Source organism: Lepus europaeus, chromosome 16 (assembly GCF_033115175.1).
Source record: "Lepus europaeus isolate LE1 chromosome 16, mLepTim1.pri, whole genome shotgun sequence".
Lineage (NCBI taxonomy): Eukaryota > Metazoa > Chordata > Mammalia > Lagomorpha > Leporidae > Lepus > Lepus europaeus.
The window spans coordinates 24,957,127-24,979,315 of NC_084842.1; the positions used below are offsets into that span (position 1 = coordinate 24,957,127).

The window sequence follows — 22,189 nt, forward strand, 5'->3', positions numbered from 1 at the left end:
GCGGAGTGAGGAAGAAGCTGGATGGTTCCTAGAAATTAATGTAAGATACCTAAATAGCTCTGAAAGAGCCCGTCAGACAGCTCTGATGGCTGTAATGATGGACCAGTGAGCACCTAACCAGGCAGCTCAGAACAGGCCACTTGTGGGACTAGAAAGTCTTCAAGTTTAACAACTGCTAAATGAAGACTTTTTTTCTAAGTTTCCAAAGCTGATGTTCGGGAATAATTTAGAAAATTCTCAAAATGCCTTGGTCTTATTTGTGTGGAAGTCTAAACATCAGGAATATTCCCTAAGTGAGGAGCTAAGGGCATCCAAAAGATGAGTGGACACTTGTTTCTTCTTCTTGACCTGCCCCGTGGTGTGGAAGGTGGAGAAGATGAAGGGCAATGGAGACGAGGCTCTGGGCTCAATTCTGTTTTTCTCACTGTGATAAAGCACAGCGTTAAGTCCAGTCTCAACATACTTTTCCATTTCCACCTTCTGTAAGAAGGCAACAATCCCTTCCCTGCAGTCAGAAATACATCTGAAAATAAGGTACTCTACAGCTATATGTTATATAGGCATAACATTTTATTTTGGATTGGTGAAAATTAGGTTAATAAAATGTATCTTATAAAAAAGAGAAAAAATGCTGATTTGAGGTATCAGAATACCAAAATGGATCTAAGAACTGATACTAACATAATTTGTAGATTTTAACTCTTTATATTCAGCTATAAAAAACCAAATGTGGGGTACTTTGAAATGAGTTGCTTTACCGTTTGTTAGGGAAGGAGTAGTACCTACAGTGACTAGTATTTGGGGGGAAATTATTTATGGAGTGAGATCAAAAATAAGGCAAGGTACAGTATAAAATGGCATATTTCTAGAAAGTATACTCATAATAATAATCTATGAATATAATATAAGGTGTGGACACAGACACTTGACTAATTATGTGTATGTGACTGATAAAATAATGGCATTGAAACACATATGAGGGTCCTCTGAACAAAGTTTAAAGGGCCTTAGGAATGCATCCAGTGGAAAAGGTCAGTGAGTCTGACTTTTATTGTCTGCAATGCAAAGTTAAAGTGGTTTATTTATATTTCTTGCACATTCTCAGACAGACAGACAGACACACAGCATAACACTGGTTCTTCCGTTGTTCACATGATGAATGGAGTGCTGAGCCTTTGCATGCTCCAGTCAGGGCCGCAGGACTGGGGAAGTCACGTCAGGACGCCACTTGGAATCTCTTTCTTGAAGTCAAAGTTGTCCTTTGAAAACATTTCGGCAGATACTGTGAACCTAAAACACCAACCCAAAATGAATTCCTACTAAAACATTAAAAACTCAACCTCCCAGAAGGAGTACTTCATATATAACATATGGATGGCACTTTTGGAAAGGAACAAAATGTTTTACTTTCATTCTTGCACAAACTAGGACCTACTTGTAGTCCTGAAAACATCTTATATTAGGGTCGCAAGAAAAAGGAAGGGTGTGCCCCCACTACACAGGCTTGGGTGCTGGCCACTCTCCCAGAACCGGCGGGTTTGCAGGAACCTTCGAGGCAGACCCAGGTCCCTGGGGCCTAGAGAGTTAAGGGCGCTCTGGCAGCTCCACTACTCCACAGGGCAAGAGAAATGCCTCTGCCTTCAAGAGCCTTCCCTCCTTGAGTGCGGGCACCCACTCACCCACCCAGCTTCTTCTGTATTTTTTGTCTAGCACAGAACAAATGAAAAGCTGCTAAGTGAAGAGTTCTGGTGCGTTTGACCTGGAAATAAAGGCACCAAGGAAGCCATGTGCCGATTTGTTAGAGAAAAAGGAAATATATCCTTAGAAATGCAAGGGCATCAGCCGGCACCGCGGCTCAGTAGGCTAATCCTCCGCCTTGCAGCGCCGGCACACCGGGTTCTAGTCCCGGTCAGGGCACCGATCCTGTCCCGGTTGCCCCTCTTCCAGGCCAGCTCTCTGCTGTGGCCAGGGAGTGCAGTGGAGGATGGCCCAAGTACTTGGGCCCTGCACCCCATGGGAGACCAGGAGAAGCACCTGGCTCCTGCCATCGGATCGGCGCGGTGCGCCGGCCGCAGCGCACCTACCGCAGCGGCCATTGGAGGGTGAACCAACGGCAAAGGAAGACCTTTCTCTCTGTCTCTCTCTCACTGTCCACTCTGCCTGTCAAAAAAAAAAAAAAATGTAAGGGCATCTCCCTTATCTATCCCTTGTCACATCACTAGAAATGAAAAGGCCTCTGACTACCAATAATGACAGCTGTGTCTAAGTGACTGCTAAGAGAATATACTGCCCTGGTATTTGGTGAAAGATTAAAGAAGGCAAATATAACACAAATTCACAGCCCAGTTCTGGCTCCTAACCCCCTTGAAGCCTCTCTGAACATCAAGCGTGCTGGTCCTGCCTGCAACTCTTTTGTTTGGTTGGTTGGTTGTTTGTTTTTTAAAGATTTATTTATTTATTTGAAACTCAGAATTACACAGAGAGAGAAGGAGAGGCAGAGAGGTCTTCTATCTGCTGGTTCACTCCCCAATTGGCTACAATGGCCAGAGCTGTGCCGATCCGAAGCCAGGAGCCAGGAGCTTCTTCCGGGTCTCCCACACAGGTGCAGGGGCCCAAGGCCTTGGGCCATCTTCTACTGCTTTCCCAGGCCATAGCAGAGTGCTGGATTGGAAGTGGAGCAGCCAAGACTCAAACCAGCATCCATATGGGATGCCAGCACTGCAGGTGGCGGCTTTACCAGGCTACACCACATCACCGGCCCCCTGCCTACAACTCTTACAGCCCTTCCCATCTTGTTCCTTGAGCACAGATCAGAACATCCTTGCTTTGTGAATCCTGGCCTTTAGCAAAGAACTTAGTGCAGAGTGAGCATTTTTTAGAACATCGTTGTTGACTAATAAAGAAAGTTGAGTGCCTATTTTCCTCCCAGACATCTACAATTATGTTAAATGTGATACCTGATAATGTGGCACAGTTGCCCTTTGAAAAAGTACCATTGTCATTGACAATGACAGCTCACACTACCAGGAACATACTGGGAAAACAAGCAACAAAAAGGCACAGCAGCCTAGAGCTATTAGCATAGCAGGAAATTTTAAAGGGCTCAAGAAGCCCTTTAAAATATATATATATTTGTATATATGAAAATATATATAGAAGCCCTTTATATATTCATTACACTGTAGAACTATAGAAGGGTTGATATACACAATGATTAATCTGTGTTACACAATACTACTTGTTTTCAGAATTATAATACACTAAAATTTTCCCTTAAAATATTAATTTATCCTAGGTGTTTCACGTAAGATAAATGATTTGTAATTTTTGAGCAATATATGCCAGGCATCCAGCAGGTGTCTTTCCAACAATTATTTTATCCATCCAGCCAATTATAAAAGAAGAAACTGGGGCTGGCTCTGTGGCATAGCAAGTGAAACCACCACCTGCAGTGCAGGCATCCCACAGGGGCACCAGTTCAAGTCCCAGCGGCTCCACTTCCAATCCAGCTCCCTGCTGATGCACCAAGGAAAGCAGTGGAGGATGGCCCAAGTGCTTGGGCCCCTGCACTCATGTGGGAGACCTAGGAGAAGCTCCTAGCTCCTGGCTTTCAACTGGCCTATCTCTGGCTGTTGTGGCCAGTTGCAGAGTGAACCAACAGATGGAAGACCCCCCCCCCCATTCTTTCTCCCTCTCTAGCCCCCTTCTCTCTCTTTCTCTATCTCCCCCACCCCTCTCCAACTATAAGTAAAAAATTTTCAAAAGAAGAAACTGAGGTCCAGAGAGGTTGGGACATTCCTAAGATTCACAGCATGTGGAAGGTAGAGCTAGCATAGAAACCCAACATCAGATTCCAGAGAAGCATGCCTTATGAAGATTCAATACAACCTCTTCGGAAAAAAATTTTTGCAGGGGGGCCAATGTTGCTATTTGGCAAGTTAAGCCACTGCTTGTCATACTAGCATCCCATACTGAGATGCCAGTTCAAGTCCAAGTTGTTCCACTTCCAATCTAGCTCCCTGCTAATGCACCTGGGAAGGCAGCAGATGATGGTCCAAGTACTCGGACCCCTACCACTCCTGTGGGAAAAAATTCCTTGCTCCTTGGTGTGGCCCAGCTCTCGCTATTGTGGTCATCTGGGGAGTGAACCAGCAGATCAAACATCTTCCTCTCTTCTTTTTTCTCTCTGCCTTCCAAATAAATAAATAACTAATCAAATCTTTTAAAATTATAATGTAAGAATTGGCAACAGTTTTAGAAATTGAAACATCACTGTCTTGTATTCAAATTAAAACTTCATTCATCAAATAGCATACTAGGTTGAGAATATGAATTTATCTATAAAACTTTATGCTATTAAACAATAGCCCAAACCTGTATTAATTCGCTCAAGCATTATTAGAGCTTCAGAGAGAATCCTAGATTAGGGTTTCATTTAGAAGAAAAGCATGAAAACTCTATAGCAGAGAACAGAGACAGTTAGGTCTTCTAAAACAGTGTCTGCCTTTTTATTTCTGAGAGAGCACCCCTACCCCAGTTAAGAGCATTTGAGTATCTTCTTTAGAAACTAATGCAGAAAAGTGCTTGTCTCTGCAGGTGTGATCTGGACAGAGTTTTCTGAGGTCAGACCAGAAACCATAAATACTTGCTTCTCCCCACTACTTGGTCAAACATGCTTAACGGTGTAGATAATCTTCACTTTCACTTCCTGAAAGCTGAAATCTCACAAATTACATAATTTTCTTCATAGGTAGGAAAAGCTGACCTGTCAAAATACTTTGACCTGTCCATGTGTGTCGGGCAAATTCCATCGGTGTCAATGAACCTTTTCGAGGCGTATCCAATGGCTAGGAGGAAAATCAGATGAAGGATCAGTTTTATTTGATCAAACGTTTTTTAAAATCACAGTTATGGTGAGCAGAGAACCTACCCGGAACGTATGAGTGGTGCTGGGCCTCGAAAGCTGTTCCAGGGTCACCGTTCTTTCTCGAAGGGGCGATCTTTCCATGCTGTCAGGCATTGCACTTAACACGCGGCTGGGTATGTGCCGTCCCCTGTGCTAAATGAAGGATAACACGTTCTTGCTTATAAGAAATGAAATCCTTAAAACGATGAAAGAAAGTCCATACGTGCTTCCATTACTCACTCATCTGCTCATTCACTTACTGCTCTGAAAACTTTTATCTAGATATTGCTAAGTGTAAGGTCTAGGAATGACTCTAAATATATTTTAATTATATAATTGCATTATTAAACTTGATCAAGCAGTAGTACCATAGTAGAGAAGTAGGAATCAAAAAGCTTTGACCACATAAAATTCTTACTATTAAGTTACAATAGAAATGTAATTTTGCATTTGTGCAGGGAGCATCAGACTTTTTCATGTGGCCTTATCTTTTTTCATTATTTCATTCTAAGGTTAAACATTAAAGCTGTGCAACTCTTGCCTCCTGGGAATGAATTCTATAGCTGTGCTCAAGGACACGGGAGGAAGGAAAAGAAAACCTTGCCTCAGTTGTGTTTCTCTTTCTAGGCCTTTATGTTCCTAACAACAGGGTTTTCTCCGTGCTGCATAAAACAGATGCATGATACGTGTATCAGGATGCAGCAAGGGGGCGCTGGCAATCTGGGGAACCTGGCTACACGTGCTCCCAGCCGCGTACCTTCCCCAGACCTTTTGCAACCGCATGGCTGAGATGAGCTCGAGTGAAGAAGACACTGCCTCTGCACTGCAAGAAACACGGCACAGGTTAACTGTAAAAACCAGAGCTCACACAACGACCAGGGCCATACCCCACTGGGCTCCGCATCAATGCCAGGCATTGTTTAACCTGTAGGAATCCATTTAATCTGTGTAACAATTCATTGACGTAGGAGTTGTTATTCTCCTCTTCTAGCAGAAAACACTAATATTCAGGGAGATTAAGGTAACTTGAACCAAATCCTATAATTTGTGTGGCAGGATCCAAACATGGATCTGTCTACCTGTCTCTTAATCTAACTTTCATGTCCTTCTCATTGCTACACCATCCTGACCCTCAGATATTTCCTTGACGACTGGACTTGCTGATCTAGCTCAAGCCCTGCTTCTACTTCACGAAAGAATGGATTAACCCTTTCGCCCTCTGTAAACTCTCACAAACCACTTACTTCCCAGAGACAGATTACACAGGCATTTGGGAACACAGCTCATCAGATCATTGTGTTACGTTATTGATTTCACTAGGTCATGCCAACTTTATTTTTACTTATTTCTTTCCCAGCAGACCATTGAAACGGTGCACTGAAATATAATGAGATCTGTCTTACAGAAACAGGGCGGGATCCAGGAACCGCTGAGCTCTGCTCCCCGGTTTCTGAGCCTATGGGAGGTAACCTGTTCCGGGAGGTCTGAACTGGAGGAGCGGACACATGGTCTATGCCCGTCTGCCTGTAAACACAACAACACATAACTGAACACGGAGGTGCAGAGACAAAGGTGAGCCGACCCTACCCTGAAGCTTCCGGTCTGAGCTCTTCCTCACAATCTGCCTTCTGAAGGGAAGCTCAAGCACAGAGAGCTGAGTTTCAGGATGATACAGGGGAGGCAGGGGCTCCAGCTCCTGTCCCGGTTTCAAAGGACTGTCCATCTAGATTTCCGGAGTCTCTGGCTAAGCTAGGAACTGTGCAGAATACAGAAGCAATTGCAGATGTGTCTCCCCCCCTTAGGGAGCTGACAATTTATTGAAAACAGGATGAAAACACTTGAAGTAATTACAGAACAATGCAAGACAGCATTTAACACAGTGCTACAGTATACAGTCCTGAATGTAGGCAGAGGAACAATTTGGAGAGTAGTGCAGTGCACCAAGGATAAAATTAATTGTAAACATGCAGGACCCAGATGAAGAAAACTACAAAATGTATTTAAGGTCACAAAAAAGGAAATTTGAACATGGAAGCAAAAAATGTTCTTTTATAAAAAAAACTAAATATTGTGAACTCAGTTTTGTGAACTGGGCTGGTGCTGTGGCATAGTGGATAAAGCCAGCACCTGCACTGCGGGCATCCCATATGGGTGCCAGTTCAAGTCCAGCTGTTCCACTTCCAATCCAACTCCCTGCTAATGTACCTGGGAGAGCAGCAGAAAATGGCCCAAGTGCTTAGGCACCTGCACCCATGTGACAGACCCAGAAGAAGCTCCTGGCTCCTGACTTTGGACCAGGCCAGCTCTGGCCATAGAGGCCATTTGGGGAGTGAACCAGTGAATGGAAGATCTCTATCCTTCTCTCTCTCTCTCTGTCTCATTATGTAACTTCGCCTTTAAAATATATATGTATGTAAAAAAAATTTTTGTGAACTAAATTTTTCTGTTTTTTAATAGACAGTGCTAGGCAATCCAATGTGATACTTTTCCCTCTTGAATCTGGCAAACTGTGAAGTGTATTTGTCAAAACAAAATTTAATAAAAGAAGAGTATTGGTAGGAGACTATCCCTACTAGACATTAATATCAAAAAATCTGGTTTTTACATAATAGTAGATATTCTAAAAACAGATTTGGACTCATTTATTATTTTAAAAAGTTATGACAGTTATCATATGATAATATTTTACCTGCAAAACTGTAATGTTTTAAAATAGTACAGGTAGTACCCAATGTTTAGAGGCTGAGAGGAGACAGTCTTCTTTTATAGCCAGTAGGGCTATAAATAGGTACAGCCAATCTGGGAAGCATTTTGGCAAAATACTTCAAGAACCATAAAGGTATCCATAACTTTTGACTAGTAGCTTTCCCTCTCTAACTGTATCACTAGGAAACAATTGAAAATATTCTTACTTAAACTGATATAAAATGATGTTCACAATATATTATGATACGATAATATAGAAAAAATGAAAAGTTTTCAATAATAGGGCAATACTTAATGAGAATCATATACCAATGTGATTACTTTGGTGTCACTAAAACCATGCTTTCAAAAACATTTGACAGTATGGAAATTATGAATGATATAATGTTAAGTGAAAAAAGTATATGAAAAATTATCACATTAAATGATGACAAGACAATGCTAGTGATGGGGAAAATATAATGGAAACAAAGGAAAAAAATACAACCCTAAGCAAAGTTAATATGAAATGTATTAACAAGTGTCATTTCTGTATTTCTATGTGAGAGGCAAACAGGAGAGCTTTGATTTCTACTCATGTTTTTGGTATTATCCTAATGCTCCAAGTGAACTTTTGGTACCTTGAAAATTTCAAAAAAAAAAGTTTATCTCAATGAAAGAGAAAGAGTATGATCAAAATGATGGAAGTACGAAGATGCACAGCTGGCATGTTTGCAGGTCAGAAGGAAGACAGCCTGATCAAAACCAAGGTGGAAGAAGAGAGGTTACAGAAAATAGGCATGGCATGCACAGTCAAGAGAGTACTGGCTCCTGCAATGGGGCAAAAATTGGCCCTGCAGGGACAAAAAATAATGCACTTGTGTATAAAAAGGACAGCTCTACATATAGATATGCATTGCATCTGCGGTATTTAAATTCCGTGGGTCTGGGAGCAACTGAGAAGGGGCTTTTTAGCGAGGCAATTATGAACAAAAAAGCTGAAAACACTGGTCTACTAAGGTTGTGGGACAAAACATGGAGGGACTGTAACACTTGAGGTTTCTCAATTTATTTCAATAGGAAATAGAAATGCGTTTTGATGGAAGTTTGATCAGGGAGCCCAGGTAGGCTGGAAGGAAGAATCAATCAGCCATGTGCTCATGACACCAGCATGGGATGAAGGAGGATGTGAGGTGGCCATGAAAACAGAAGAATGAGGGCTATCTTCAAAGAATTGATGGGAACAACTTCAACACAGCTCATATCAGTCTCAAATGGCAGGGGAAAAAAAAAGTGCCCTTTCAAGAAGCTAAAAGTGGTGCCAGGACGCATCTTGAAAAAGTCCAGATCACTGGTTGAGTGTTCGCAGTTGCTCACTCCTACAGCTCCTTCAAGGGGTTCTACACTCAGGCCCTCCCTTCCTGTGGCAGAGAGTTAGGGTGCACTCCAAAGCCAGAGAGCCCTGTGAGTGCCCCCAGCTCTGCCCCTCACTGCTATTCTACTCCTTTCAACCTCTGCTTCCTCATCTTAGATTTGGGATGAGCACCAACTCGAAAGTTCATGGGTAGGGAATAAAATAAGATAACAAATGTAATTCATTTACCAAGTGTTGGTAATGAAGAAAGCAATCAATAAATTACCTATTATTATTAACCTAAGTATTGCCTAACATTTGAGGAAACTCCCTGGAAAGCTCCTTCTAAATTATGCAATAAAGGAAACAAATATTTTTCTAATAGGCACTGATTTCAGGTTAATCCTTAAGGTCAAATCTTCTGAAATCCCTGCATAGAATGGAAAAAAAAAAAAAACTTAACAATAAATAAGAAGCCAATGTTGTAGCACAGCTGATTAAACCATTGCATGCAACACCAACATCCCATATGAGTGCTGATTTGAGTCCCAGCTGCTCCACTTACAATCCAGTTCCTTGCTAATACACCTGGGAGAGCAGTGGAAGATGGTCCAAGTGATTGGACCCCTGTCACCCACAAGGGAGACCTGGATGGAGTTCCAGGTTCCTGGCTTCTGCCTGACCCAGCCTTGGCCAGGAGTGAACCAGCAGATGTTAGACCCCCCGCCCCTCTTTCTCCATCTCTCTGCCTCTTTCTCTCTAAAACTCTGCCTTTCAAATGAATAAATTAAAAAAATTTAAATAGGTAATATGTACATTGGTTGTGCTTTTAGCTTCATAGTATTTTATATATAATAAAATAAGCCTTAATTTGTAATGTAAAATCATTATTAGTTTTACAAATGAGCCTACTGAAATCAACCTAAGATAATTCCACTCTCAGAGTTTCCTTTCACTGGTTGCCTGTACTACAGGTACACTGTCTGACTCTTATTCTTGCATATGGTTAAGTACACTACTGGAATGGAATTAATGTTAGATACTCAAAGGAACTCATTAGAAAGTGTTCACATAAAGTCCGACAGAGGATGCTTCATCTAGAATAATGCATCAACCCTAACTACAAATGTCCCTGTCCCATGTGACCCGCAGTACACCACAAGACCAACAAGACTTACAGCTTTGTTCCCCTGAGAACTCCATCACTGGACACATTGGGGGTTTTTATTCTCTGTGAATCTGCAGTAAGAGAAGGCAACCTCCTATGCACTGGTGTTTTCTTTGCAGAAGTTTGTAATCCACGAGTATCCGCCATGCGTCCCAGCCGATGGCGTGAAGAGGAAACAGCACTGGTCCCCACACCTGATGCTTTGTCCTCTTGTTCATTCCTGGAGAGAGGAGTTCATGCAATTACTCAGATGTTGATGCCATGCGGAACAGGGAACCTTCTAGCTGTGCTTTGCTAGGTACTATCTAGACAGTGCCCACTATACAGAACATACTCCTAAGCCACTTGTTGATTGGACATAGACTATCATTCAATGTCCATTTCTGTAAGAAAAAACATCTCCATTTCTCTTTGTAATCAAATAGGAAATCCAACAAGATTAAAGGTTCACAGCTCCCTTTCCTTGTTCTCATCTCTCTCAAACCGTTACACAATAGTCATTGTTTTCCAGTTGAGATTAAAATCAACTGCTTTTGCACGCTGGCTGTTACAATCTTATAACTATATTCTTAATTTTCCATGGAGTCTTTTTTTTTTTTTTTTTTGACAAGCAGAGTTAGAGAGAGACAGAGAGAAAGCAGAGAGAAAGGTATTCCCTTTCTGTTGGTTTACCCCCTAAATGGCCACTACGGCCAGCGCACTGTGCCGATCCGAAGCCAGGAGCCAGGTGCTTTCTCCTGGTCTCCTATGCAGGTGCAGAGCCCAAGCACTTGAGCCATCCTCCACTGCCTTCCCAGCCTACAGCAGAGAGCTGGACTGGAAGAGGAGCAACCAGGACAGAATCCGGCGCCCCAACTGGGACTAGAACCTGGGGTGCTGGCACCGCAGGCAGAGGATCAGCCAGGCCAGTTTTCCATGGGGTCTTGATGATCTCCAGCGCACCATTATTTCCAGCCAGGGGAAGAGGCTGGGTGCGTCATCTACGTACTGGGTTCTGTCTGCCAAATAAGCAGGTCTTTGCTGAAGTGGTTTTGCTTGAATTGTCATCACACCATTCAGATCACTGCACAAATTGTTGGAGAAGCGATGAATCTGAGAAAATATTTTAATCGTTAATATTTTAATATTTAATCTGAGTAATTCTTAATACTTTTAATATTTAATCTGAGAAAAAATTTAAAAATCCACTACCATTCTAATTACCCGTGCCTGTTGGAAGCAGCAGGAAACAAATGGCACCCTCAAATTGGCTGTGAGAAAAATTCAATGAAGAGAATATATTTTATAAATATAAATCTCAGGTTTCTGAGATTCATACCTCATGTTTAGCAGAATGGGAATATTATATTGGATTCAACAGAGCTGTATAAAACACCACAAAATAAGCGGGTAGCAATCACCCAAGTTTCTTTGGAACAGAAAAGACACAGATGGTTTATTGTAAAGACCTTACACTAGATAGTATAACAAGCCAATTAGAGTCTACTTAATGCACTGTTCTCTGAACCACAGAACCTAGTCAGGCCTGCCCTTTCAAGCTTATGAATAAACACTGTATTTGCTCCTACATTAAGTGCAGTTTTTAATCTCACCCTTTTCTTTCCACTTAACAAATCTTACCTATCATTTAGGTAAGATTTAGTTCATGTCTTAATCTTTATTTTATGAAAGGTCTGATATTTTGCTTCTGAATTCCACAGCACTTATGAGCTAAAGCACATCTAATTACAAATATTATATATAATTAGCATCTTGTTATAATAAAAGCTTATTTTACTACTTACTTTAGGCACTTATTGAGTGCCTACCCTATGCCACACACTGTACAATCTTAACTCCTTTCCTTCTCACTGCTTCCTATGTGATGAATCCATGGATAATGAAAGTGAGGTTTTGAGAGAAAGGGACTAGTTTGAGATCACAGAGCTAATAGGTGGTTGTCAGACTACAAACTTTTAATCTTTATATAAATCTCAAATTCTCTACACCAACTATATTGCCTTTTCTTGTGTGTACGTACATGTGTGTGTATATGTATACTTCAAAAGATTCATGGAAAATGGAATTAAAAGATGAAATTTTAAATTTTCTTGTACCATAATAAATGTATTTTTTAATGTCATGAAATAATCATATTCCATTTTGCTCTTACTGACAAACAAACCCAATATTATGAACACAGAATTGAATAGACTAGCACTCTTAACAAGCTGAGGCAAAGACACAAAGCTGGAAAGAAAAAAGAAAGACTTGTATAACAGCATCTACCTGGGGCGGGTTAAGCTGGGGAGCCAGGGTTAGGCTGCGAGTGTCAGAACTTCTGGATGGGGGAACACTTGACACATCGGTGCCAACACGGGCAGTGAGTGTATGTGGAGATCGAGTTCCAGCTACTTTCAGTTTTTCTTTTGGTTTTTTTCCTTCTGTGTTCACAGAAAAAGCAATATGGTAAGAAATAACAGATTATCTTACACAAAATCCTTAAAATTCACTCTTGAAAGAGAACATTTATTCCCGAGTTACCATAAACTCATACTACGGCCAGTGGTAAAAGAATACTGCCCCAAACAGCAGAGGCCCCCATGGAGGAACAGCTGGCATGACCGTCACGTCAGTGATGTGTAGAGAAACAGACATTATACAGTGGATCAATACAGATTCTCTGTTGATAAAAGCCCAACTAATCTTTTTGGCTATAAAAAATTTAAATTAACATGATGATTGCCTTGCTGTACAAATTTGTTACACACTAGTTTTCAGTGTCTACCACGGATATTGTTACGATTTTTTCTGTTGAATTTTAAATAACTTAGAGGACATCCTACATGTTGAAATGAAGGTAAATAAAGTGATCACTGCATTATTTATATTTAATTAATTAAATTAATATAAATTAAATATTAGTTATTTCAATTTTATTTTATTAATTATTTAATTGATTTATATAATGAAATATGTTCAATTAATTTAATTTTATTATGATTTTAATTTGTTATAATTATAAATTATAATAAATTAAATTAATTTATATTTAATTTCACTTTACAAATAAGGTCATAAGCAACCAAAAATATCCCATTATTAGAGATTGGTTAGGTAAGGTTTTTTTGTTTTTTTTTTTTTACCACAATAAAAACACTAACTCTTTCTTGTGTTATTTCTGTATTTTTCCTCAGAATGTATATGAATTATTTTTACAACTGAAAAAAATAATACTATCCTGTTTGATGTGATTAAAGATCTCTTGTAATTAAGAGCATGAAAGCCTACTCTCTTCACTCTGGCCGTGTTCATGGACCACCTAGGGCACAGCAGAGGGAGGAAGTACAAAGTTGAGGAACAGGGGTAACTGTTTTTATTCATCAGGCCAAATTCTACAATAAGTACCTGTGAGTGTAGTTTCCCAGTTTTTCCTAATCATATCTTCCAATATTTCTATCATATTGGTCCATACGTGATCAAACACTTCTGCCACCACAGCATCTTTGATACAGTCATGAGGAGAAATGGGAGGTAGTCCATGTTTATGTCGCTTCCGACCATGGTGAGCTGGGTTTTGTTCAAGACATTCATCATCACTAAGGATAAAAACCCATTCCAATTACTGAAAGTATCAATGGTTAAACTTAAGAAGTATCCAGATATCTATCTAATCATCTATGGACATTTATACACATAATGAATATGACACGTATTTTTGCTGTGATCTCTACTATTGCCTCCCTTCTACTAGCTTTGGGCTTAATTTGTGCTTTTTCTTGTTCCTTCAAGTGTCAATTTAAGTTCTTTGAGATTATTTTTTTTTAATGTAGGCATTTACTGCTATAAATTTCCTTCTTAGATCTGCTCTGGCTGTGTCCCATAATTTTTTTCATGTTGTGATTCCATTTTCATTTGTCCCAAGATATTTTTTGATTTCCTCTTCGACTCATTGATTGTTCAGGAGTGTGTTTAATTTCATCACATATGTGACTTTCCCAGGTTTCCTCCTGCTATTGATTTGTGATCCCATACCATTATAATCAGAAAAGATGCTTGGGAGGATTTCAATTCTTGTGAATTAACATTTCCAGACTTATTGTAGCATTATTTTCAAAAGCAAGGCAAATTCTTACTACACAATATTTGCAGCTTCTATTTAAGGACACAATACACAGTTAACGCAGAGTCTGGAATTTTCCATTTGTCTTTTTGGGCAACCAGATATAGGGGCCCAGGAGACCCCTGGCAGGGGTCACTGCTATCCTTGTCGGTCTCATGGCACACTGAAGGAACTCTTCTTTTCCCTCTGTGCCATGCTGTCAGGAAGAGCAGAAAGCAGCACTCTAGTACTCACACTTCCTGCTGGAATCTAAAAACTTTGGGCAGTATATTACTCTCCAAAGAACAGGAATATTTTAAGCAAAAGACACACAAAACACTAAATGAGCATATAATAAAAATGCATGTCAACTAAATTAGTATCATGTTACGCAGTTGATGTAAAAGGAAATCCATTTACTCTTCTTTTCTGTCAAAAGCGAAATACTCTTCAATCTTCCCATCCACATCATAAACCTCTTCTTCCTGGGATGGGCATGCCCTTAGGTCATCAATCTCTGTGCCATCAGGGCCCAGCGGGGCAGAGGCTGGGAGTACTACAGGGATAATTTGAGAGCCCGAGATGTACAACCTGTAGGAAAACAATGGAGTCTATATGGAAGTTTGTCAAACATCCTCAAGGCAATGCTTGCATAATTATGGGGTCTTCACACTACCTAGAATGCACAGAATCCAGAACACTCATAGAGTGTTCAGAAAAACTTATATTCTTAAAAATATTTTGACACAGACATCATTAAAAATTTTAAGGCTTCTCAAACCTACAATATTCTGAGTGAACCCTTTCTGCTTCAAGGGAACAATGTCATGGCACACTTCCGACTACTTGTGAATGGCATGAAATGATTTTCTAAAACCTGTTAGCAAAAGAAAACAGGATAGAGCCTTATTTGTTTTTTCTGCTACTGCGTTGAGGTTGAAAAAACATCACAACACGACAGTGTCCGATTCTACATCTAGCCCACCTGTCACAGTGCCTCTGGAACAAAAGGTAAAACTCACTCCTGCATGCACACGTGTGTGTATTCCACATACTTACATAAACACAGAGAGACATGGATATACACAGCGATTTAGAATCAGAGGCGTCTTATGCAAAAATATTCTCTGTACCTGTCCTTCATTGAAATCCAAACTCCATAGTTGGTGCGGTCATGGCACATGGATGAGATAAATGCACAAAAAGCATAACCAGAAGACAATTTGCAACTTTTTTTTAAATTAACAAATATGAACATACTCTTTGATGTTGCTGTTGTGCTCACAGACATCAGGCAAGGGTTTGTGGACTGGCCAGCAGGGCACGCTGCCCTGGAAATGTTGGAACCCTTCATCAGTTGGCAAGATGAGCTGTCTTCCTAATACTCTGCAAGGAAAAACAATTAAGAAGCTACCAAGCTTTTTTAATTAGAGAAAAAAAAAATAACAGACACATAAAAACTGTAGATATTTGTTCAGCCAAGCGAGAGATGCTTTGCAACTTTAAAAGCAGAACACCATAATGCTTTTGAAGGCATATGTGTGATGTAAGTTGTGCATGGGTACGTGAGTCACCTCACAGTGTCACAACACAAGCCCAGGCTTCGAGAGAGTCAGATAGCCCTTGTTAACCACCGACTAGAGGTCTGGAGGCAAAGGTCTCCTCAGGTTTCCAAACCAATGATTTCACTTGTTCGTTTTTCACTTGCAAAATAGAATTACAGTTTCCTTGCAGGATTGATGATGGCTTAGAGATAATGTGTGTTAGACTTGGGGGCATGTAAGGTAGTGTCGGCACAGACACCCTCTATAGATGTTAATAAATATGCACATCGTGGATACTTGGCTTATGTTCCCTGTCTTCATTTCATTTGCCACCTTCCCTCCTTCATTTTTATCTTAACTATGTAAGATCACATCAGAGGAACAAGTGCGAGCTCCTGACATTTTGGTAAGGGCCCTATAGCCAGAAAAAAGGCACCCTCAGTTAGTACTCAGCAGACGTCCTACACCCTTGAAGGCAAGGGGCTGAAGAAGGACTGCATGGGCAAGAACTTAGTCAAAGTCGTTGCCTACGTTTAGATGACCAAGAAATCCATCAACATTGGCATGAGTGTTCTAGTTTATTCTGCCCAAATATGACACAGAGGAACTTGAGACACTGAGATAGACTTTCCCCTAGGGATGGTGGTTGAGTGACCGAAGGAAGAAAAGCTTCGCTCATCCTCCATCCATACTCTCCACCTTCTATAGACAGACAAGAGATGACTGAGGATGGGGATGAGACAGTCACCCATCCAGGTGTTCAGCATGCACTTTGCCCACCCATTGCAGCCTTTACACATTCTAAGGATTCACTCACTGCCCACATTCAAGTGAAGGTGGAGGTCAAAGATCATTCCTGCTATTCCTAAATTTGCTGCATATGTCATGTCAGTCTTTCTGAGGATGAGCTAGCTTTGCATCTCAGAAATTAAAGACCCTTGAGTATTGGGATGTCTCACTATTTCCTTAGACCATGTAACAAAGGATGTGATTTTGCATAAAGGGCCGTGTTTTGGTTTGACTGGGCAAGTACTTTCCATCAAACTCTGTTGACTGTATTAAGCTCAGATCAGAGGTGGGTAGTCCAAACACCACCCCAAAGAATTTCCATGAATGATATCCCTACCTCAGATGGAGGGACCTTTGTGCCCACTCGCTGCATTCAGCCAGCAGGTTCTGGGTCTGAAGGGTCACTTTCCCTTCAAACAGCATCTCCTCGACCTCCCAAAATAACTGTTGCACTTTCTGTGCATTTGCTTTATCAAATTCCTAAAACAGAAATGCACATTTAGTTACGACACGGAAAGTTGCAGAAATATGCTATTGGCTTCACACTCATTGATACCTAGAATTTCAAAGTAACCTCTTATAGAGGAGGGAGTATACCATGGTAAAAATATAGGTTTTGCAGTCAAGCATACCAGTGCTCCAATTTTTTAATTACATCTCATTCTGAACCCCAGATTTTTAAACTATTAAATAGAGATAATTTATAACAAATGAGCAATGAGTTCTGAGATTTTGCATATACGTAGGGACAGGTATAGGTATGCACACTGATAGAAACAAGAATGTAGATACACAGACATACATACACCTGTATGTCTACACCCACACACATACATGCATATACATTCACAGACTTGTGTACACCTTACTTTCTCGTACCTGAGGTACTTAAGCATACCTGCAAAATTGTACAAGCTACTTTTTTTTTATGATAGCACCATGAAAAAGAAAGCCACTTTGGTAAAAGGGCTACTAACCTTTTATCAATGAAACAAAAATTTAAAGCCCTTGATTATCTCATCCCAAGAGGTGTGGTTATTGTGTGAGTATTAAATTTTTCTGACTGGCCCTAAAAGATGTTCTTGTACTGTGGCTGCAGTGAATTGTAGCTGAGAAAACTCTTTCCAGAATGGTCTCTGGAAGGTAACAATCCCACAGCTCCCACAGCCAATAATGAGAACATAAACATGACAGGAACGGGAAGAACCAACACCACGCAGGTTGAGCCTCAGCCACATTTTCTTCTTGGAGCATGTTAATTTGAAATCTAAACCTCCACTCAAAGCAACAAAGTCAACCATACCTGACCAGAAACGGCCGATTCATGTTTGATTTTCGTAGAATGCTATTCACTATTTTCTATGTTAGTTCTTCTCTGAAATTGATAATAAACTAGATTCCCAGGTTATAGGGTAGTTGAATTATTTCGTTTACAGTGCAAATGAGGCAAAACAATTTTGACTCCTAGGAGGGAACTGGGCAGCTAGTGTATAGGGAAGAGCTCACTTCAATTCCTCTCTTTCCCATTTTGTTGCTTTGCAAGAGTTTCTCATTAAAGAGTAAAATTTTTAAATTAAAATGAAAAGAACTTGGAAGATCTGGAATATTCTAAATTCTATAAATAGAAGTTCTAAGAATCTCCCTAGTCATTTCATGGAAATCTGTACTAAAAGAATCCCAGAATGTGGAAGGCATGAAGCAACAGCTCTCAGCCTTCCTCCCAAGGACACAGCTGTGATGAGAGAGGAGGTGAGAGGGTACAACAGGGAAGGTGCACAGAAGTGGGAAGTAGGAGGCGACTGATCACAGTGAGGGAGTCATGTGTTGTTTGAAAAAGTTCTCTGAGCAACTCCAGGCTGACTCCCTTCCAATACCCTCCCCCCAAGCCCTTCTTGCTACCACTCCTGTTGTGTAACTATTCGAGGAAGCAGAGCCAGATGTGCTGTGAGGAACAGAGAACTGTTTTTAAAGAAAGCAAAGGAAAACAGGCCACGAGCAAGGAGGGGAAGCGCAACACCCCAGGCACTGTAGCGGGGGCTCCAGTCTAAAGGGCTAGGTTTCCCGAACAGGCTCTCCTGGGATTCTCAAGGGAACTGGAGAAGACAGAAAGACAGAAGATGCAAAGTCAGCAGATTTCTTACCAGAAGCCCTAGTTGGAGACTAAAAGCTCACCTAGCTAAGAATCCTACTCCCACAAGGACAAAAGTAGAGTGAAAATGAATGACTGACTTAGAATTTTGTTGGGGGGGGGGCAGAGAATTCTCTATCATGGTGATGCTTCAGTATTTCACTTTTCCAAAATTTTTCTGTTGCGTTCCTAATTGTCAGAGTCTGTCCTGAATTCCATTGCTGCCATATAAGAAGTCATGTATAATACTGGGTGTGGGGGGGGGGGCTCATTTTTGGGGCATAGATGAAATTATCAGCAGTTAAGACTCTAGTTATGACAGTATGAGTGATTTTTTTCCTCCATCTTTTGGCATTTTAATATTGTTACATGTAACATGTAAATGCTTTTTTATGTGTTTTTATGTAATAGATAACACATTTATAATTGGTAGAAGGATTTTTGAACATAAGAAAGCGACTCTTCTTTATAAATTACAATCCTAGGATTATGTAAAATATTCTGAGACATACATCATCTCTCCAAGAACACACTGAGCTCCTCTCCGTGGACAAGTCGGTGGCTGAGCTGTGTGTGGCAGAGCCAGACCAGGGGTTGTGGGCCTCTGTGGGCGTGCGCCTTCCGCTGGACGACAGTGACAAGGGGGACGTGCTGCAGGGAGGGACACAAGCAACAGAAACAGAGTTCACTGGGAAGAGCTTGCACCAGTCAGTGACCTTACCTCTCGCTGCCCAATTCATTCTTTCATTAAATGCTTATACGCTTGTTCTTTTCACAGCACGTTAATTCTAAAATATTTCTGCATGTTTCACTAGCTTAAAAATAAAACTGCATCTTACTTTGAGAAATGCATGGCCGCTCTCTGACTTCGGTTCTCACGTTTGTCAGGGGCAATCACAAGAATCCATTCTTACCAGGTGTATTTATCAATGGCTTTCTGCACATTCCTTGTAAAATGCGGAGGTAAAGGATCTTTGCCTTTCGCAGGAAAGCTGTGCTTTGTAGCGCCTTCTGACAGTCCTCTTCTGAAAAACAGAACATGAAGTTTCCTAAATGTCACCGTATAGAATTATTCATCAAGACTTTTTAAATATCCTTCTGTATGAAATAGTTCCTCTTCTCCTGCCATGCCCCCTCAATGTGGGAGTGTGTGGGCGCGCGCACATACACACACACACACACACACACCATCTTCAAGAAGCAGGTCTAGGACTCGAGGAAGGCTGCCATTCACCCACACGTACCTTATTGGGAAACAACAGCAGCTCCTGTGACGTAGCCAGAACAGGCCAAGCTGTCCCATACGGCTGACAGTAGGTCAGACACAGCTACGTCAAAGCACAAAGCCAGGCAAGTGGAACACGGGCTGGGGTTCATGTTCCACTCATCCCCTGACCAGGGCCATTTACGCCTGTACAACCCAATCAGCCTCCAGTCATTCACCACTGATCACATACTCATTGTGAAATATATCAAATCCTGTTGAATCACTAAGAAGTCACACAAATATCTACCTCAATCCCTTTTGTTCTGAGCTTTGGAGAGCTTGAAAGCATTAGAATTTAATGAGTAACTAAAGCAGAAAAAAATACTTAATTTTTGAATAGAATTAAACCTAACTGGCACAGCACAGTTCATGTTAATCATTAAAATGTTCTTTCAATGAACCTCTTAAAACATTTGCTTCCCTCTACTCAAAATATCTTCCGAACAGGTAACAGCAAGCACATTCTTCTCTTTTATGGGAATTATGTATTCCCATAGAAATGAAACATATATTACTATATATAATATGTAAATAAATATATATAAAACATATATTACTATATTAGCAGGGATTTTTATGGGGGGTAGAAGTGTGGGTAAGAGACTTAAAATAGATAAAACATGTCAAGCATTTATATATTCAGTGCTAAATAAACCATTTTGTCAACTCACTGCTATAAATGCCATATTCTATGCTACAAAAATGCTGTGTTCTTATGGTTTCTTTGTAGTCAAAATAACATTTTATTTTTTTCCAAGATTTATGTATTAATTTGAAAGTCAGAGTTACACAGAGAGAGGAGAGCAGAGAGAGAGAGACAGAGAGAGAGAGAGACAGAGAGAGATCTTTTATCCACTGGTTCACTCCCCAGTTGGCTGCAGCAGCCCAAGCTGCGCCGATCCAAAGCCAGGAGCCAGGAGCTTCTTCTGGGTCTCCCACATGGGTGCAGGGGCCCAGGGACTTGGGCCATCTTCTACTGCTTTCCCAGGCCATAGCAGAGAGCTGGATCAGAAGTGGAACAGCCGGGTCTCAAACTGGCACCCATATGGGATGCCGGTGCTTCAGGCCAGGGTGTTAACCTGCTATGCCACAGCACCGGCCCCAAAATAGCATTTTATATTACATAGATCCCTTTTGGCATTCAAACTTTTTATTGTGATCTTTACACCATATTCATTTTATACGTAGCACTTAAAATACTTGCCACACAAGAGATGCTATGTTTTTGCCAGAGCTATTGATATACCATATGGATGCTGGTTCTAGTCCAGTCTGCTCCTTTTCCAATCCAGCTCTCTGCTATGGCCTGTGAAAGCAGTGGAAGATGGCCCAAGTCCTTGGGCCCATGCACCCACATGGGAGACCCAGAAGAAGCCCTGGCTCCTGGCTTCTGCGTGGCCCAACCCTGGCTGTTACAGCCATTTGGGGAATGAACCAAGCAGATGGAAGATCTGTCTCGCTCTCCTCTCTCTCTCTTTCAAATAAATAAATAATATTTTTTAAAAAGCTTGTAAATCTATATGTGATCTACCATATTTGAAAACTTGAATGAAATGGAATGCTTATCAAGCATATATTACATAACACACAGATGTGTAACAATTTTGCCCTGGTTCCTGTCTATACGTTTAAATTTTAGGGGCAATAAAATGTCTCGCGCGGCACACTTAGAGCTGCTCCTTTGGAAACAGAGCCTGGGTTCACAAGTACAACCACAGAATGCACCACAGCAACATGTTGGTGCACTCCGATAAGGCTGTGTCCCAGTCTCCAAGAATCACTGCATTCCAGCCCACTTAATGATTCAGGGATCTATTTTTACTTTTGCACTGAACTTTTTTTTTTTTTTTTTTAACGTTTTCCTTGCCATCTTGCACTCAGAAATTCAGCGCTTTCAAGACGCTGCAGTCTCATCTGGAAGCACCGAGATGGGCGCTGTATTCTGAACGGGTTAAAACGCAGGGTGATTTTCTGGACGTGAGGCTCACAGAGGCCAGGTCACTCGGCGGTGGCCATCTCGAAGCTGCTCCTTGCAATATGAGACACTCAGAATGCCCAGATTTCAGCCCGGCCAGTCCCAGCCTGGGGTGGACGGAGAAGTCACCTCGGACGCGCGACAGCTGCCGCTCGGCTTCCCCGGGGAGGGGATGATGATGATGTCAGCACGCCGGGATTTCATGAATGGACCCGGCTCTGCGGGCAGGGAAGAATCACGCACACCGGCACACAGACAGCACACCACAGGGGAAATCCTTCCACTTCCCTTC

At 41.2% G+C, this 22,189-nt stretch overlaps 1 protein-coding gene across 1 annotated transcript in view; it reads right to left on the reverse strand.

Annotated features, from left to right (window-relative positions):
- Nucleotides 1-703: 703 nt before the first annotated feature.
- The window catches only part of FAM149A (family with sequence similarity 149 member A), a 45,341-nt gene continuing 23,855 nt past the window's right edge, over nt 704-22,189 (reverse strand). The window contains exons 2-14 of the mRNA XM_062213145.1: nt 19,570-19,680; nt 19,168-19,306; nt 16,865-17,007; nt 15,455-15,580; nt 14,615-14,785; nt 13,501-13,691; nt 12,382-12,536; nt 11,102-11,205; nt 10,124-10,333; nt 6,310-6,430; nt 4,931-5,059; nt 4,766-4,847; nt 704-1,290 (exon numbers count right to left, since the gene is read on the reverse strand). Of these exons, the coding sequence (XP_062069129.1) occupies nt 1,217-1,290; nt 4,766-4,847; nt 4,931-5,059; nt 6,310-6,430; nt 10,124-10,333; nt 11,102-11,205; nt 12,382-12,536; nt 13,501-13,691; nt 14,615-14,785; nt 15,455-15,580; nt 16,865-17,007; nt 19,168-19,306; nt 19,570-19,680 (1,756 nt within the window). The 3' untranslated portion in view covers nt 704-1,216. The remainder of the gene's footprint in view (nt 1,291-4,765; nt 4,848-4,930; nt 5,060-6,309; nt 6,431-10,123; nt 10,334-11,101; nt 11,206-12,381; nt 12,537-13,500; nt 13,692-14,614; nt 14,786-15,454; nt 15,581-16,864; nt 17,008-19,167; nt 19,307-19,569; nt 19,681-22,189) is intronic.